Source organism: Manacus vitellinus, unplaced genomic scaffold, assembly GCF_001715985.3.
Source record: "Manacus vitellinus isolate BGI_N305 unplaced genomic scaffold, ASM171598v3 scaffold_38_pilon, whole genome shotgun sequence".
Lineage (NCBI taxonomy): Eukaryota > Metazoa > Chordata > Aves > Passeriformes > Pipridae > Manacus > Manacus vitellinus.
Window position 1 is genome coordinate 4,377,507 of NW_021940526.1, and position 17,397 is coordinate 4,394,903.

General features: G+C 39.3%; 1 protein-coding gene across 1 annotated transcript in view; it reads right to left on the reverse strand.

Moving 5' to 3' along the window:
• Positions 1-17,397, reverse strand: part of LOC103758588 (protocadherin Fat 4) — a 37,131-nt gene that overhangs the window by 16,285 nt on the left and 3,449 nt on the right. The window contains exons 3-23 of the mRNA XM_018077478.3: positions 16,670-16,830; positions 15,597-15,641; positions 15,126-15,224; positions 14,719-14,808; positions 13,960-14,070; positions 13,173-13,289; positions 12,224-12,314; positions 11,564-11,676; positions 11,127-11,300; positions 10,565-10,693; positions 10,156-10,311; positions 8,921-9,101; positions 7,904-8,037; positions 5,940-6,884; positions 5,426-5,551; positions 5,043-5,300; positions 4,610-4,708; positions 4,335-4,507; positions 3,207-3,355; positions 1,987-2,294; positions 1,091-1,360 (exon numbers count right to left, since the gene is read on the reverse strand). Of these exons, the coding sequence (XP_017932967.2) occupies positions 1,091-1,360; positions 1,987-2,294; positions 3,207-3,355; positions 4,335-4,507; positions 4,610-4,708; positions 5,043-5,300; positions 5,426-5,551; positions 5,940-6,884; positions 7,904-8,037; positions 8,921-9,101; positions 10,156-10,311; positions 10,565-10,693; positions 11,127-11,300; positions 11,564-11,676; positions 12,224-12,314; positions 13,173-13,289; positions 13,960-14,070; positions 14,719-14,808; positions 15,126-15,224; positions 15,597-15,641; positions 16,670-16,830 (3,929 nt within the window). The remainder of the gene's footprint in view (positions 1-1,090; positions 1,361-1,986; positions 2,295-3,206; positions 3,356-4,334; positions 4,508-4,609; positions 4,709-5,042; positions 5,301-5,425; positions 5,552-5,939; positions 6,885-7,903; positions 8,038-8,920; positions 9,102-10,155; positions 10,312-10,564; positions 10,694-11,126; positions 11,301-11,563; positions 11,677-12,223; positions 12,315-13,172; positions 13,290-13,959; positions 14,071-14,718; positions 14,809-15,125; positions 15,225-15,596; positions 15,642-16,669; positions 16,831-17,397) is intronic.

Below are 17,397 nucleotides of genomic sequence, written 5' to 3' on the forward strand. Positions count from 1 at the left end.
GCAACTCTTTGACACAAACTTACTTTGCCATTTCAGTTTTGATCCAAAAATTGTGAACCCCTTTGTCTCTGAAGACTTTCTGCTGGAGCAGTTATCCCCCAGTAACATTGTTCTAGCCCTGTAGTTGATCAGTGGCCACATTTCCTGCAGTGGTGTCCTCACCCCATCACACTCTCTGCCTCATTTCATTAGCAGTTAATCAAAAGCTCAAGCCTGGATCCAGATCAAACATGCCATGTGACCAGACATGGCACTAATCAGCACAAAAACACAGATATCTGTGGTGTGGCATTTAAAAGAATAAGGAAACCCCTTGCATTTTGAGGGTTTGAAGTGCCTACAAAGCAGGCTGTGAAGAGCATCCAGTACATGGCCATAGAAAATTCCAGTCTATAGGTACATTTATACAATTTTCAATTAGTCTTAACAAGTGTCACTTTCATTAACTCTCAAATTTTCAGAAGACACTGGTTCAATTTTTAGTGGGTTTCCTGAATATGTTCCCCAAGTTCCTTGACCTCTGAAATTATTTGTTAGCAGCAAAAAATGTCCTTAAAATATATTTGTACCTGATGGCCAGTGCTGGAACGCTTCTTAGTATGCACAATAATTGATCTAATTAGTAGCAGTAAAAACCAATTAAATTAGAGAGAATAAATAAATATCCTCATGGCTAGTGAATGAAACTTTGTGCCTCCTTTTTTTTTTTTTTAACTTGAAAAATCTCATTTCAGGTATTTTTTAAAAGGTCTAAGCATCTTAGCTTTTGAAAAATGAAAAAGTAAGGGAAAGGGACAAACAACATGGATTGGTCTCAAATGGACTCAGGAATGCTTTGCAGATGTCACAATAAGCTGTTGTGTGACAACAACCTTTAAAATCTGGGCTTCATGGATCATTTATCCACTAAAACCAATTTACACAGCAGAAAACGGAGCTCTGGGTGCAAAACATAAGGAACAGTCAAAATTCATTAATGATTTCTAATGGAATTCTCTCAGATTAAGTGGTTTTCTTGTGATGATTCAGTATTTTCTCATTTCTTGTGTTGAGAATTCTGTGAACTCGCCTCAAAAGTTTGTCAACTTACTATTATTTTCAACTCATAACTGTCCACCGTTTCTCTGTCTAAGGATGTGTTTGTCATCAGCTTGCCAGTAGAACTGTCAATATGGAATGTTCCAGCAAAATCATCTTCCAGAGAGTAGGTAATAAGTGCATTAACTCCTATATCCAGATCAGTAGCAGAATATGTGCCCAAGTCCAGACCAGCTGCATTCTCGGGAGCTGATAATTTAGTTTGAATCCATGCTGGGAAAACTGGAGAATTGTCATTGACATCATTAACTCTCACAGTTACCTATAAGAAAAGAAAAAAAAACAAGAGACACAAATTTGAGCTGTAGAAATGGTATTTGAAGGAGAATTTTGATTCATTTTAACCTAGGGAAGCCTATAGGGAAAAAAGCAACAAAACCCCAAAAAAACAAAGGGATACATAACAAATTCAGCATTTTTTGGCATTTGAACATTTCCACAACCTCAGCATTTTTTGATTTTTTTTTAATTCTCATCTGCAAGATGACATATGTATGAGATAACATCTACTTTAAGTGGAAGAGATGAGGAGAATTAATAATCTGGGGCTTTTGGGCTCATCTGCCTCATGATTTGCCAGAGCTATGCACAGACTCAGTTTTGGTGTTTGTGGGTTTCTCTGGTTATGGGCTGTTCACAGAGGGACTCTCAGGAAGTGATGCAATCTGTGAAGGGACAATATTTCAATCTGTGAAGGGACAATATTTCAAGATGGTACTATCTCCTCAGGATAGAAAACCTGAAGTTAAATGAAAGGCTGCCAAAGCTTTCGTGCTTGCATAACAGAAGGCACTTATGTGGATATTGCTCAATTCTTGGGTTTGTTTTTTTTTTAAAGATATTTCGTGTTCCTTTATAAAAAAACCTTTGGGAATGCCTGTTCCATACCAAAGCCACAGCTGTGCTGGGTGGCAGCACAGAATCCACAGCCTCCACGATGATGCTGTACAGGTCGACTTCTTCCCGATCGAGCCCGTCAAGGGCCACGATGTCTCCTTGGTCACCCACGGAGAACTTGTCCCGGTGGGATTGCAGGGAATACACCACCTGCACAGCTATGCTTCCAGTCAGAGCCTTCACAGAGCCCACTGCAGTCCCTGATGGCTTGTTCTCATCAATGCTGAACTCGTAGCTGGAGCTCTCAAAGGTCAGCCCGAAGCTGGTGTCATTTACCAGCAAGTAGAGAGTGACAGAGACTAATGAGAGAAAGCAAATTAAAATAGGGAAGTTGTGGCTAAAATCATCATGATCTGTGCTCTATTTCCTTAAATTTTTGAGCTACTAGTAGAAAATGACAGAAATTATCATGTGGGAAAGAGGAATGACAAGAAAAAAGAAATCAATAGTAACAAGGAATAACACGTAACACAAAACATGATGCCTTTTATACCTAATTTATGCTCTAGAGTAACCCCAGATCACTTCACTGATCACAGAAGTGTTGCTTCAGTAGGACAGGAGAGCAAGGATCACGAATGGCAAGTTAGTGGGATGTGCAGGTGTTTTACACTCCTTAAAACTCCTACACTAAATTGCCTTGTAACAAAAGAGAAAGGCTACACATAAAACTGTAAGTGCAATTTCTGTTGTGACCACTCATCCAATTTTAAGAAAATCAGTTGTTTCTCCTGTTCATGATAAATCAAAGTTAGCCTCCAAAAAACACATGAAGAAGTTACATGTGAGTCAATATTTTATGAAAGAACAGAAACTCATTTGAGGGTTACTTGCAAGTTCCTGTTTCTTTAAATGTTCTTAATTCTAGGAAAATAAAGGAAAACTGAAAGAGAAACACATAATCAATATTATTTGAATACATCTTTTTAGAGTGAGTACAGCTGTGAATCCTGGGGTTTGTACCATAAGTACAACTGCAATAAATTAATCTTAAAAAAATTAAGTCTAACCCAAGCTTTCTGTTAAGATGATCAGCTTGGAGGAAATCAAAGGGTAAAAAGCAAATATTCATTATTCCTGAAATGCAACATGGGGTATTTTTGCCCTAAACTCAGTTTGACTTGACAGCAATGGGATTAATTTCCAGTTTAAAGGTTTGCAAGGGTTATGTTTATGTGGGGAAAAGTACAAAAGGGTAAAAGACATTTTACCCTGAGATGTAAGCTGGGGAACTCCATGATCAGCAGCAACAACTGTCAGTGTGACAACTGTGTCAGCTGTGATGTGGTCCAAGCTCCTGCTGAGGGTGATTTCTCCAGTGAGGGTATTTATATGGAAATCATCAGAAGGATCCATGAAGCTGATTAAAGAGAAATCAGGAGAGTATTCATATTAATGACCATCTACTTACTGCTGCTTCTGTAAGGAGCACTCAACAGACAGTATCTGCCTTTTTATAAAGAGCAGGTTTTAATTGCTGTGTCATTAGCCTAAATATATTGGCCTTTTAAATTCCAAGTATGTTTTCCATCATGGGGAAAAAAACAGCATTCATGCCTTCAGCTCCCATTATACCCCAAGCATTTGATTTTCCCACAACTAGAAGGCAGATATTGCACACTCAGCTGCATATTCAGCAACAGAAGAAAGCCAAGTGCCATTCATCTGGAATGACCTGCTGATTCCTGGTGTTCTGCAAACTCTCACAGATAACTGAATTGCTCACAGGAAAAAAGTAGCATGTTTAAGGTAGAATGCCATCTCACAGTTAAAAATATTCTCTTTCAAGAGAATAGTTTTAAACATCCACAATTTTACTGGTTCATTCATCTGTCCTTCTCAATCCATGCTTTTCATGCCAAGGTATCCTGGTGTTTTCCATGACATAGGGGTCATACAAAAGTCTATCTCCATTAATTTTTCTATGCATGGTGCATCATGAAAGTTAGTATTTCTTGATCTCCTCCTCCCAGCAGACAGAAGATGTGTGAAAAGACACTCTCATTCCCAGAGATTCACTTACTTCCTACACAGGAACTCCAACACATTTTTCAAACTCTCAGAAATTCAAACAAATTTTGGCTTTGGGTTTTTTTTGCTGAGTTTATCTCTTATGACACAGTCATGATTCAATAAGCTCTAAAACACAGAGTAAGGACTGTCCTTCCTGAGTTTAGAAATCACAAGTGATTACAGCACTTGTAAAATGTCTGTGAGCAGATCTTATCCTTCTTCAGACCAATAAAAATACTTTGTGAGAAATAAAAATACCTTTGTGTTTGCTTCTTTCCCAGCAGACACTCATTAACGAGGGATTATTATCACCACAGGGATTTTACCTGTATGAAATGACTGAGTTGTTCCCAGCATCAGGGTCAGTAGCAGACACTGCCAGCACAAACTCTCCTTCCTCTGCTGTTGCCACTCTTACACTGGCTGAGTACTGAGCCTTTGTGAACTGAGGAGGGTTGTCATTCACATCTAACACTTGAATGCTGACATGGGTGAAATTCTGGTGTGTGAGAGGAGAAAACCATCGTTCAGAAAAAGCACAGACACTTAACTTCCTGAAGAAAAAGCAGCTGCAAACAAAGCATAACTCGTTCCTCTTTACCTGCCTTCGAGGAGCTCCGTTATCAGATGCCACCAAGAGCAGCTCATACTTCTCTTTGGTTTCTCTGTCTACAGAGCCAGTCACCAAAATGGTTCCATCCTAAAGAAGGGAATGTGGTTCAATGCACAGATCATTTTGATTACAATTATACACTGAATTCTCAGAGGAGATGAGGGATTGAAATAATCCGTTCTCCTTTGAGCAAGTTCGGATTCCAAGCAACACCTGACAAGTGTGTCTTAGTTTTTGAATATCAACACATATTTCCAACCTACAGGGCAGGTGCTGGTTTTGATGTGCACTAGAATGGTACCTGCCAGCTCTTTTTACCTGATGTGTAAAAAGGTAAAACCTGATGTGTTTTTACCTGTGCCAAGTAACTGCATGAAAAGCAGTACCTAAATATTGTTTTCAGCACATCCAAACCCCTTACCTGTTGGATGCTGTATGGATTATCCCCATCCTCAGCTGATAAGTAATAAGTAATTCGGGCATTCTCTCCCTCATCCAAATCAGTAGCAGTCACATTTCCAACTTTGGTGGGAGCACTTGACATGTACTCTCCTTCTGGAATCTCAAAGTTGTATGGTTGCATCTGGAACTCAGGGTTGTTGTCATTGACATCCAGAACAGTGACATGGAACAGGGCACTGGAATTAAGCCCATTTGTGTCAGCATCAACTGCCCACACCTGCCAAAGTCAGGAACAAAAATGGAGCTTTGGTGGACATTTTAACCCCTGATAGAGATATAAAAGGTGTTCAAGGGAGTGAAGTAGAAATGAGCCAAAACTGAAAAGTCTGTCCCCAAATTTACTTGTAAAGTGAATGCAGATGTAGTCTCCCTGTCCAGTTCTGTGTCATTCCTCAATGAAAGTATTCCAGGCATATCCACAGTAAATGAGGTACTGTTATGAATAAAGTGTCCCTGAGAAAAGCCAGCCTAGAAAGAAAACATAGTTCATTTGAGATTAACATGATTAATATTTAAGTTCAAAAAATAATCATATTAATACTGATACCTGACCTTTTTATAGGAGTTCTCATTACAAAAGTACAAGTGCTTTGGCAGGTTTAATACATGAAATCCTGCACCCTGAGCTGTGGGAATACTGGACTTCTTTGGCAAACAGGAACTGTGGCATGTGGAAGCCCTTGTGGTCCTAGACATTCCTTCTCCCTAGAGCTCTCCAAGACTAATCCCCATGATGTGAGGGACAGCAACACACAGTTCAGTGGAGTCTGAACTGCGAGAAGCATTTACGCTGCTTTAAAACCGAGGAAACCGTGTCACCTCTGATTTATCAGGGTGAGAATAATCTGGTACCCACCTCGTCCTTGTCAGCAACACTGAACGTGTAGACAGGACTTCCCTTCTGAAGGTTCTCAAACACAGATATCTGATAAGCTGCCTGGCTGAATTCTGGTGGGTTATCGTTGACATCTACTACATTCACAACTACGAGGGTTTTATTGCTGAGACTTGGCTGACCTCCATCTGATGCCTCCACTTCTACTAGAAAACGCTTTATGGTCTCATAATCCAGCTGCTGGCTCAGGCTGAACTGGCCTGTGGTTGCATTGACAAGGAACATCGGTGAGGGGGTTGGGGGTTCCTGGCTGACAATTTGGTACTTCAGTAGGGCGTTGTCCCCAGCATCCAAGTCAGTAGCAGACACTGTCAGCAGTGCCCTTCCCACCACTTCATCTTCAGGGACATCCACTGTGTATACACTGGATGAGAAGACAGGAGGGTTGTCATTCACGTCACCAACGATGACTGCCACGTTGAGAGCTGTCGACCGCGCGGGTTGGCCTTGGTCGCTGGCGATCACTGTTAAGTTATACAAGTCTTGGGTTTCTCTGTCCAGTTCCTTTTCCAGCAAAATTAATCCTGAGTTGTCAATATCCATTTTGCCTTCCCCACCTTTCAGAGTATAAACCACTAGCCCATTGAATCCCTCATCCACATCTGTTGCTGACACCCTGGTGACACTCGTTCCAGGTGGCACGTTCTCAAGAATGTTAACGGTGGTGTTGGTTGCACCAAACACAGGACTGTTGTCATTGACATCTAAAACTGTGACAAACACTGTAGCATAGTCAGTAGTGTTCCCATCTGACAAGGAAATGGTCAGTGTGTAGTTTTTGTGGGATTCATAGTCCAGTTTGGTTTTTGTTGAGATGACTCCCGTGCCATTGATGGCAAACGTAGCAGATTCTGTCAGCACTTGAAACTCAACTCGTATTTGGGGATTTAAAGACTCATACTCTACCTGGGGAAGACACAGCATATTATCAATAAATGAATTAAAACCAATAAACCACTGTCTAAAAAAGAATAATCATTTTAACTTTGTCCAAATTCATTTTATGGTTGATATTGTGGCTTGCTATCAACTTACGGTTGATACTGTGGCTTGGTTTTACTTCTTTTAATTCATTTTCATTCAGGCATTTACTAACCTCACAGATTCATTAAAAGAAGTAAAAATCAAACCACAACATACATAAAAATCCAACTGAAGAGGACTGTCTTTTACTGGAACACCATTAATATATAAAAGTAAATATGTATAGGACATAATGAACAGATTGCACTTTAACCTTTGGTTCTGCCTTTCTTCATATAAAAAAAGTAAAAAATTAACTCAGGAAGTCAATAAAGCAAAACAACAAAATGCATTATCTTCTCACTGCTTTGGTAGGAGACTGTCCATCTGCCTTCAGACCTGCATCCCAGAAGGAGCTTCTGGTGACCTGCTCATCTGAGCATTTTTGAGCAAAATGAGGAGCAAGTTCTAAAGCCTCCTTTGAAAATGCCTTTATGACAGTCTCTGATGGGAAATCTCCTATCATCATGTCACAGAGATTTAGATTTATCCCCATCAGATGAGGGAATATTGCCTATTCTGGCCTTTGGGCCACTATAGGCTTTGGAGAGTGTCCAGAGTCAACAAAGGGCTAAGCATGGAAGTTTACTTTCTCAAGCAGTTCTGGGGTTTATTTTGTTTGATTTGGGAGGTTGGTTTTGTTTTGTTTTTTTTAATGTTAAATGGTAGCAGATGCTGTTTAAGCTTTAAGCAATGGAAAGTTTGCAAAGGTTTAAGTGGAAGCAAATCCACCTTTGTGGGTGATAAGCTTCATCATCTGAGGGATGTACTCAGTGCTGTATGTGAAGTTTGACACACAGAAAAACCAGGATCCAGTTATCCATAGCCCAGGGAGACACGGACATGTGGAGCACATATTTTATGGGATGTCCTATATGAAGATAAAATAAAGTTGTTCTTACTTGTGCCACTACAACAGGACTGGCCAGCTCCTCCTCTACAGACACATTGTATGTTTTCTGGGTGAACTGTGGTCTGGAATCTCCAACTGCAGTGATTTGTACTGGCACTGATGAACTCCTTGGAACGGCCCCACCTGCAAGCAAAAGGAAACAATCTCCCAGCAGATGCATAAAATACCCACTGCCTCAAAACATAAAAATAAAAAAATACACTTTTCCACTGTCACTGACTTCTTTTTTTGTTTGTTTTAATCCTTACTGCAACTGTTATGGTACTGCCTAAGAGGTCCTAACCAAGATCACAAAGGATGGACTCAGGAATCCCTTTTTGTATCCATATTCCCCACAGCACCTATTTTATCCATGAGACCATAAATTTGAGGACACAGAGCTGATTTTGACCAAGTCATGAGGCTGAAAACCACTTTGTATTCTCATGCTTCCAGGAGTGGGATAACATTGCTGGATTACAATTGTTTCTGCCCTTATTCAGATTGTGAATGTTCACTGAGTTCTCTGTTATTCTTTGAAAACAAAGAAACCCTCAATAACTGTGGCTAGGGAAATGCTGTTGGTGGTGGTCATCCTAAAAATGGGTTTGGCATCTTGGATGTGCAAAGAAAGACCAAATTACTCAGCACATTTTATTTTCCCTTTTACTCCTTACTGAATGGTGACTGAGTTATAAATTTCTAATTTCTGCCTGAACCTCTGTATTCTCTGCTGTGCAACACCAGTCAATAAGTCAAAGGAAGGTGTGAAATATATGTTATTTAATGTTCTTCCCACAGCCATAAAGAAACCAGATTTGACACAACACCATCAGCAGGAAGCAGAGTTTTACCAGAGATGCAGCAATTAGTTTGGATGTATAAGGAGCAGATAAAAATATATGGGGCTTTTCAAATAAAGCCTGCGAACCTGTTTTGACAGCATTCCCTCAGGTAAAAACCAAACCAAAACCAAAATTCCTCACTGGAAATAGCTGTGTTGACCTGTACTAAAATCTCCTCTTACCATCAGTAGCTGTTATCCACAAAACAAACTTCTTAAGCTGGTTGATTCCTAATGGGATTTCTGTCTTTAAACTGATTTGCCCTGTGGATGTATCCAATTCAAAGTATCCATCTTCATTGCCACCAGCTAAGATAAAGCTTATCTCTCCATTTATACCATCATCTGGATCATCAGCAGCAACCTGGAAAAACAAAAAAGAAAGTTTTTACTGTAATTTCTTGTGCTTTTATCAAGTAACACAGAATTGCTTCTTCTTGTGCAGTTTGCAGAGCAAAGCATTCAGGTAAGCAGATAATTAGGAATTGGTTGTGGGGCTTTTTTCCTCTCATTTATAGCAAATAATAGGTCTGGATAATTATATATATATATAATATATATATGTATATATATACACACATATACATACACACACACACACATATATATATACTTAGCTAGATATAGCCACAACAAAATTCAGTTATAGCCTTGACTGACTGTCATTTTCCTATAGAAACTATTTCCTATAGAATTCCTGGGTTAAACCTCAGTAAGAATGTTTGCTTTTTGATGCACAAACATTATCATTCCAGCAGCATGAGCAAAATCCTGCTTCTGTGGAACTCATGTGAATGACACCAAGTTTGTATGTCAGAAACCCTGTTTCATAGCAATTCCAAAGTCACCAGAGGCAGATGGTTCAAGAGATTTCATCAGGAGCCATTAAATTGGCACATTTGGGTACAAGCACTGATTGTGACTCCTGTATATCTCACCCCCCATTTCCAGTTTTATTTGGTTAACTCATTTACTATGTTAGAAAAAGTACATGGTATCTAAAAATGATCCACAATGCTTCAGCATTCAGTAGCCTTTCAAAAAAATTGTATCATTATTTCAGTTTCTGGACTCTAAAACCATTGTTTTCATTAAACACCTTACAACAACTAAAATCTAGAATCTTACTGTATGTGTTATATTTGTGGTATTCAGGGTGGTGCACAGAATCTAAGATCAAGAATAAAAATCCTGTATCATTTGTTCCCTGGTCTGGGATGTGACTAGAGCATCCAGAACACTGTGATTATGGAATGTCAACAGGTGTAAGCTTCAAAATGAAAGGTGGATTGTTTCTGAACTCAGAGGAGCTCAAAACAGATCCCCTTTTAGATAGAACTTCAACACAGCTTTAAGCAAGGACTCATGCACACTCATTAGAACTCAGAAATGTCATTTCTACTTAGCATTTCTAGTACCTGAAGAATGGCCATTCCTGCAGTCATGTTGAGGAAAAGATCTTGTTCATATGGTGTGCCTCTGAAGGTCGGGCTGTTGTCATTCTCATCCAGCAGCAATATGTTGATTGGAGAGTGCACCTCGCTGTGAGGTGGCAAATGATCCCTGGCAGTGACCTGGAAAAACCATGGAGGGAAATCACTGCATTGTTCAACTGCATCTTCCACGAGGAGTAGGAAGGGTGAACAAGAATTACAAGCTGAGTGAACTGTATCACTGGTGGTGTTTCCCTCCAGACAGCTTTGATGTGAAAGGCTGGATTTGATTCTTCAGTGAAGCTGCAGATCTGTACTAAGGAATCGGCCTCTTCCCAGCACAGATCAGGTCTCACCTGTTTGCCTTGGAAAGGAGGAGGTTTATTTTTAATACCTGTAGCTGAATAGATGGTATTCTCTCCCTGTCCAGGAGCGTGGAGTTCCTCACAGTCAGGATCCCAGCTTGACTTAGTTGGAAGGGACTGTCATCTGGAGTGAGAGCAAACGTTCCCTGGAAGCCTCCCTGTGAACAGTAATGATATTTGTTATAAAATAGGGCAATCACTGAGCTTTCTTCTTATTTTCCACATGGAGAACATTGAATTTTCTGGTTTAATAGAGGTTCCAAAAAGAGGGAGAGGAGCAAACAACATGGAAGAAATATAACATGCAGGCTGAGGACAACTCACAGCCTTATGTCCACTTTGCCCTCCTGCACTTTCAGGTTTGGGAACATTTGCAAACCACAGGAGTTTCACAGAGAGACAAAATTTATTCTTTGGCTGCAAGTACTCTACCCCCCAAAGAAGTAAAAGTAAGTTTGCTTTGCTTAAGCATATTTAGATAGCCAGAAAAAGACAATTCTATTTGCTGCACCTGTGTAACACAAACACCTTTTTTATTACATTTCAGAAGCGTGATATTTGTAGCAAACATTAAAAACACTGGCTTTTTACCTCATCTTTGTCAGTAGCTGTTACTTGAAGAACTTCCATCCCATTTGGGAAATTTTCCAGGATTGAGACATTGTAACTTGATTGGGACAGCACTGGAGCATTGTCATTCACATCTTCAATAGTCACCAGAACTACTGCATCAGCTGTTTTGAAACTCTTGTCTTGCTGGGCTGCCTGGAGAGCAGAGTTTGCAGCTGTAAATTCCACATCTTGGTAACAACGAGCTGTTCTGGCTTAACACAAGGACATGACACAACTGCCTGTTTTCAGTGAATGAATTTTCCTTTTCTTTTTCTTTTATTTTAAATGGCAGGATGGAGCCTTGATGCCAGTTGCCCTTTGACATCACTGTGAGAAATGCTGTTAACAGCAGGTTGGATTTATATATTATGTTATGAAATTGAGATTCAGAGTTAACACACTAAAGAAATCAGTACCTGAATAGCCACCACAAGAGAGGGACATATTTCTCTGTCAATGGCAGTCTCTACTTTCAACACCCCAGTGCTTGCATTGATGGAGAAGCTGTTGTTATAGGCTGGAGGGTTCACTGAAAAGCAACAAATTTCAGAGGGTTGATGAGAATGAACCAGAACAGTAAATCTGCTCTGTCCTTTAAATGAGTGTTATCTTCTTAGCCATGGTAAAAATGAACAGACATTCCAGAAAAAAGGCTTTTTTTCCCCAGGGACTCCGTCCTCAAAACAATTCCTAGGAAATTCATTCACACTTCAAGGTCTCAAATTAAGCATTTCATGAGCTTTTGGCAATTCCTTCAGGAGGAGGTAAAGCTCCTGATGGAATCGATCTCTCTAGATGGTCCTGAATGGAAATTCTTTGCTCAAATTGAAGCCTCTAAACTGACTTACACTCAGAATCAGGAATTGTTTATTGCAGGAAGCTCAAGAACACCTAAACATTTTAAAAATAGTTGGACCCTGTAATAAATGACTGAAATGAAGCTGATTTAAGTGGAGCAGCACTGTGGTGAAGCTCTGTGCAGTTAAGACACCTGAATGAACGCTTCACTTCCTTATTCTCTTCAGGAATATTATCAGTTAATGTGGCAATGTCTAGAAGGAAATGAAGGCTCTTACCTAGTTTGATGCTGTAAACTACAGGTTCATTTATACCTTTGTCTCCATCTTGAGCCAATATGGCCTCTGGGAGAATAGTCAGAGCACCCTCCTAGAGAACATACATTCACTTGATTAACTTGAAGAAAAAATACACAAAGTTAACTTTTTTCATTGGCTAAGTCATAATTTTGATTAAAAAAAGAAGAAACATGCACTTAATGGGATCCAGAAAAAATTCTTTCTTTGCCATCCGTGCTTTCCAGAGGAAAACTATGAGCAAAATGGTTACACTGTGTTTGAGAAACACCAGATTATGGAGCTGCAGTCACAGATGGAATTTATGTTAACAATGTTGAATATTTCAGTTCTTTTCCTTTCCTCTCCTGGCAAACAACATGCAAGTCTATACTGCAGGCCTAAGAAAAAGAATAATTTACAAGATAAAAACATTTTAGAAGAGCTAAAATTATCCCTTCGGACAACTGAAGATGAACTTCTAACCAAAGGGACATCAAGGGTGTAACACTACAAGTATTTGTGGTTTAAAATATGTGAACATGAAGACAGTGACAAAGAAATAGGGATACAGATAATTAACTATTTTAATTTTAGTGGATTACTCTGATAATACCATACTGTGATCTTTTTAATGTTAATACATCCAGAAGCCTGAGCCAAACAAATACATTCCTCCAAGAAATTTCTACCCAATATAGAAAAAAAAATTACAATATCATATAAACCACAGATTACCACTCAGATTCTTATTTTTGCTTACCTGACTGTAATGCAGTGTGAAGGAATTACACTATTTAAAACTGAAAACAGGCAGCTAATTTCAGGACTGATGGACAGTCAGTTGCCCTTTCAAGTTTAGGGCAAAAGCCCTTTTAGAACAGGTATTTGGGAGCTTTGCCTTTTCTTTTCTTTCCTCCAAACACAAAAGCATCCAGTGAAAAGCTTTTACCTGGATTTCACTGATATTCCCATTGTACACAGATTGGCTGAAATAGGGGTTCAATGTATCATAATCTTCTACATTAATTATTAAGGATGCAGTGTCACTCTGGTCTCCAAATTGTTCCTGCATCCCAAGGGAAAGAAGAAAATAAGAAACACTGCAATGAAGGAGCCATATCTCAGTGGAAAATACAGCTGAATATTTTTACATGTATTTTACAGGGTCTAAGAACTCTCACCCTGTCAGATTTTTCCATTTCTGAAAATCCAGTTCTAGGAACAACACTATCAATGGGTGATTGGTCTTAGTTATTAATTTCCTATCAGGCAGGTGTTACACAGCAGTAGAACTTGGTAACAGTACATTTGCTGCAGCTGTACATTTGCTAGATACACAATAACTGCAGCAAAACCATGTGGGTTTAGTTCTAACAGGAAATAAAAGCAAACACACATTCAAATCTCAAAAAAAGGCACACAAAGAACCTGGTGAGATGCAGCAAAAGTATGATAGACCTGCCATAATGAATAGGGGAATATGTGTGAGAATAGTGGGGAATAAATATGTACAATATTTATACTTAGAGAAACACACACAGAAAGAAACTTGGGCTGGTATTTGACAGGAAACTCAAACAGTGGCTCAAATATTAAGAATGTGCTACTTTGCAGTACAAGCTTCTGGTTTGGGAACTCCCAAAGTTCTAAATTTGTAGAAACTGGGATGTTATAACAGAGGAACTATCATTGTAGAACTATTGTGGGTCTCGTTCTTCTTATAATTTGTACCATACCTTTGCTTGGACTGTTAAATTGAAAAGGTGGACCTTGTTGTAATCCAATGTTTTATTCACTATGACGCTTCCATCTCCTTGCCTTATATAAAAGTAATCTGAGTCCGGACCCTATTCAATGAATAAATCAAATATTTTATATGATTAAAGATTAAATACATTTTCTTTTCTCTTTTTTCCCCCTTTATTATTGGACAGCTTTTCATAAAGGACCAGGAATCTCTCAACCACCACCACCACCACCACACATTCTATTGCCTCTCCTGTCAGTGCCAACAGAATTTCCACCTGATTTATCTCATCCTGTGGTCAACAACTAAAGCACATCAGAGGAATGGCCCCTTCACCAGCTATGAAAGGGGCAGAGACAGCAAGCTCAGAGGTGAAGATTTCCACTGCAGATATCTGAAGCTAGTTGAAATAATCCTACTCCAGTTGGCTTCAGGACTGGAGATGAACAGCAAGCCAAAGACAAACTTTAAAAAGAAGGGAAACTGCTTTACTCCTGCTTCTACAAAGGACCACTGAGTTCCTTGGCTGGAGCTGGAGAGTGCCACAAATCATTTCACGAACATTAAGAAACAAGATTCAGGCCTCACCTGTGGTATAAACTCTAATTTTAAATGGCCTTTTGGCTTTTTGCAGGTTTTTAATCTCAACCACACAGCACGAGGGAGCACACAGGGATCAGGTCCCAGGCTGTGAATCTGTGAAATACAAACTGGTGTTCTCAGTTTCCAACCAACACAGGGCACTCACCGAGAGACTGTAAGTGAGGATGTTGAATTGGGGTGAAAAATCATCATCCTTTGCTTCCACTTTTATAACAGTGAAACTTATTTCAGCCACCTAGAGGAAACAAAGATCAGCAAACGCTCAGTCACGAGACCCTTTCGACATCCTTCCTAACTTGGGGCAGGGAAGTTGTGCCACCTCCTCAGCAAATCCCTTCCCACTGCCATTTTTATTGACTATTTCCCCTCCACCCCACACCCCCAGCTGGACACGCAAGCCCAGCCCTTCTTTTCCACATCCATGGTGTAGATAAGTCCCATTAAAAGTGCAGGTAATGAACTGATAACCGTGTGGTCACATTAGAACCTCCCCAAAAAAGCAATTTAAAAATATCCCAAGGAAAAAAAGTACAGACATCTGCCATAACCCACCTCTGACACTGAAGCACTATAATTAGTTTGTTGAAATTTTGGAGCATTGTCATTTAAGTCTTTTACTTCTACGTTCCGTGCGTTCTCTATGGGATTACTCTTTGTGATGGAAGCAAAAAGGCAGGTTAGAAATGACAACAGTGAGGCAGCACCCCTCTGCTAACATTTCATTTCATCCCATCAAATGAGAGCCTCAGAGACACCCCTTCAGTTCTACAAACTGTATTGAGAGAGTTAGACCACCGTTACTAGTAATGGAGTTTGCAAAAGTATGCTAAAATTAACTTTTTTAAAAATTTACCTGTGAACAAAATCACTCATTCCAATTGGCAGATTAGAACAAATTATCTTCTACAAGGTACTCTGAACACCCTGCATCTTAACTCTAAATTAAATAGTATTTCAGAAAATGGTAACTTGGCATTGAGCTTAGACCAAAAATACAGTGGGTAAAACATGTTTTTTACTTACTGTTCCAATCCTCTGGCAAACAATGGTATACCAGACAAATTCACTCTAAAAGTGAACAAAACAAGCAAATAAATAATATCATCTAGGAACTCAGAATATGACTGTCAAAGATCATTTATGCCAAAATTATACAAAATTACTTCTAGGAGTTGAATCCTCAGGTGGGCTGTACCAAAACACTCTGCTTACAATACATAGCAAAGTAATTACAGAGCATTAATTTTAAGGTTTATTTGACTCCATTCATCCACTGATGACACCAACCATCCTTGTACCTGACTGTTTGACTGTTCTCTCCAACAGAAAGTTGACAGAGAATAGGAGAACACGTACAAAAAGCACAAAAAGTGTTTTAATCCACTTGGAAAATATCCAAATGAGAAACGTAGAAGTCATAAATCCATTTTCATCACTTACAAACGTGGATTGTAACAGTGGTTTTTACAAGCCTGGTTCAATTCTGCCAAGTCCAGGGCTGCTCTGAAATGGCAGTGTATAAAATATATAATAAATTGTCTCTATTTACTCTGCAGTACCATCCCATTTTCATATTTAGGGCAACTGCAGCCAGGAAAAACACTGATACTGCTTTCTAAATTCCTGGTAGTCCTACAAAACAAGGATGGCCTAGGAAGAAGGATCTATCCTTTTGTGCATCAAGCAACAGAGGCCAACGGATTTATTCACCTGTGAAGTTAAAGCTTGTATAAACACTCATATGACTAAGGCTTACCTTCTATAAATTATATCTGCTCCACCTCCCTTTGATGAAATAATCCACGTTGCTGGGAGATGAGTTGTAAGACAAGTGACACCTGTCCTAGCTGTGTATTTACAGCTGTCATGACAACACGTGATTAGGAAAGGACCTGTCTGACTGTCAGATGACAGACACTGAGACATTGAACAGATATTTCTGAGAGGTAGATACTGAATTCTATTCTGACAAGTCACTTTTTTTGAAATGCCAGCCTCTGAGAGAACAAACTATTCCAATTCATTATCTTAGTGCTGCTTTTTTTTTTTTTTCACCTTTCAAGAAAACCTTTCTTTAAATGTGGTAAAAATAATACCTTGAGAGTCTCAACGTCCAGTGCCTTGGAAGTCCTCACAGTTGCATTCCTAAATGCAGAATTATATTCCAGCTGCACATAATTCAAGTGTTCAGGGAATATAGGTGATGTTAACACCAAATTTACATCGGCTGGGATATCTGTGATCCATTCTATATCACCTGGAAGAGAAAGTGTAACAAATTGGGTTGTTTTATGGAAAAAAAATCCTTAGGTTCGTTTCATATGTATTGACAACTGGTTACCTTTGGTTACATTTTATATTATTTTGGTGGTTTTAAACGGTAAGATCTGTTAAAGTGCCCTTAAGTGCTCTGCACAAGGGCATTGATATGCTTTTAAAACCACAGAAACCCATTTTTTTTCCAATATATTCACACGGCATGTCCAGAATTAAAAAGCTTGGCATCATTCACACCTGAATCTCCACCATTTTTTGAAAACCCCTTCATGCTGTGAAACTGTCTTTTCACATTTGCTGTGAAAATGTAACCAAAGTGTAATCAAAGTCAGGGAATGTGGTCAAAATCAGCAAGAGGCCAGTCAGGGCTGCATGGGATGAGTTTCAGTATTTTCCAAACACAAGGGCATCTCACATCTCTTAGTTAAATCTGTCAAGCAGGTAGAATCCAGTGTGAAGCCAGACTCAGCCTTGTGGTTGTTTCATTTTGATTTTGGGACAGAATGGTGAGTCTGTGGCCCTTTCTTTAATCTGTTCCTGTTTGTAC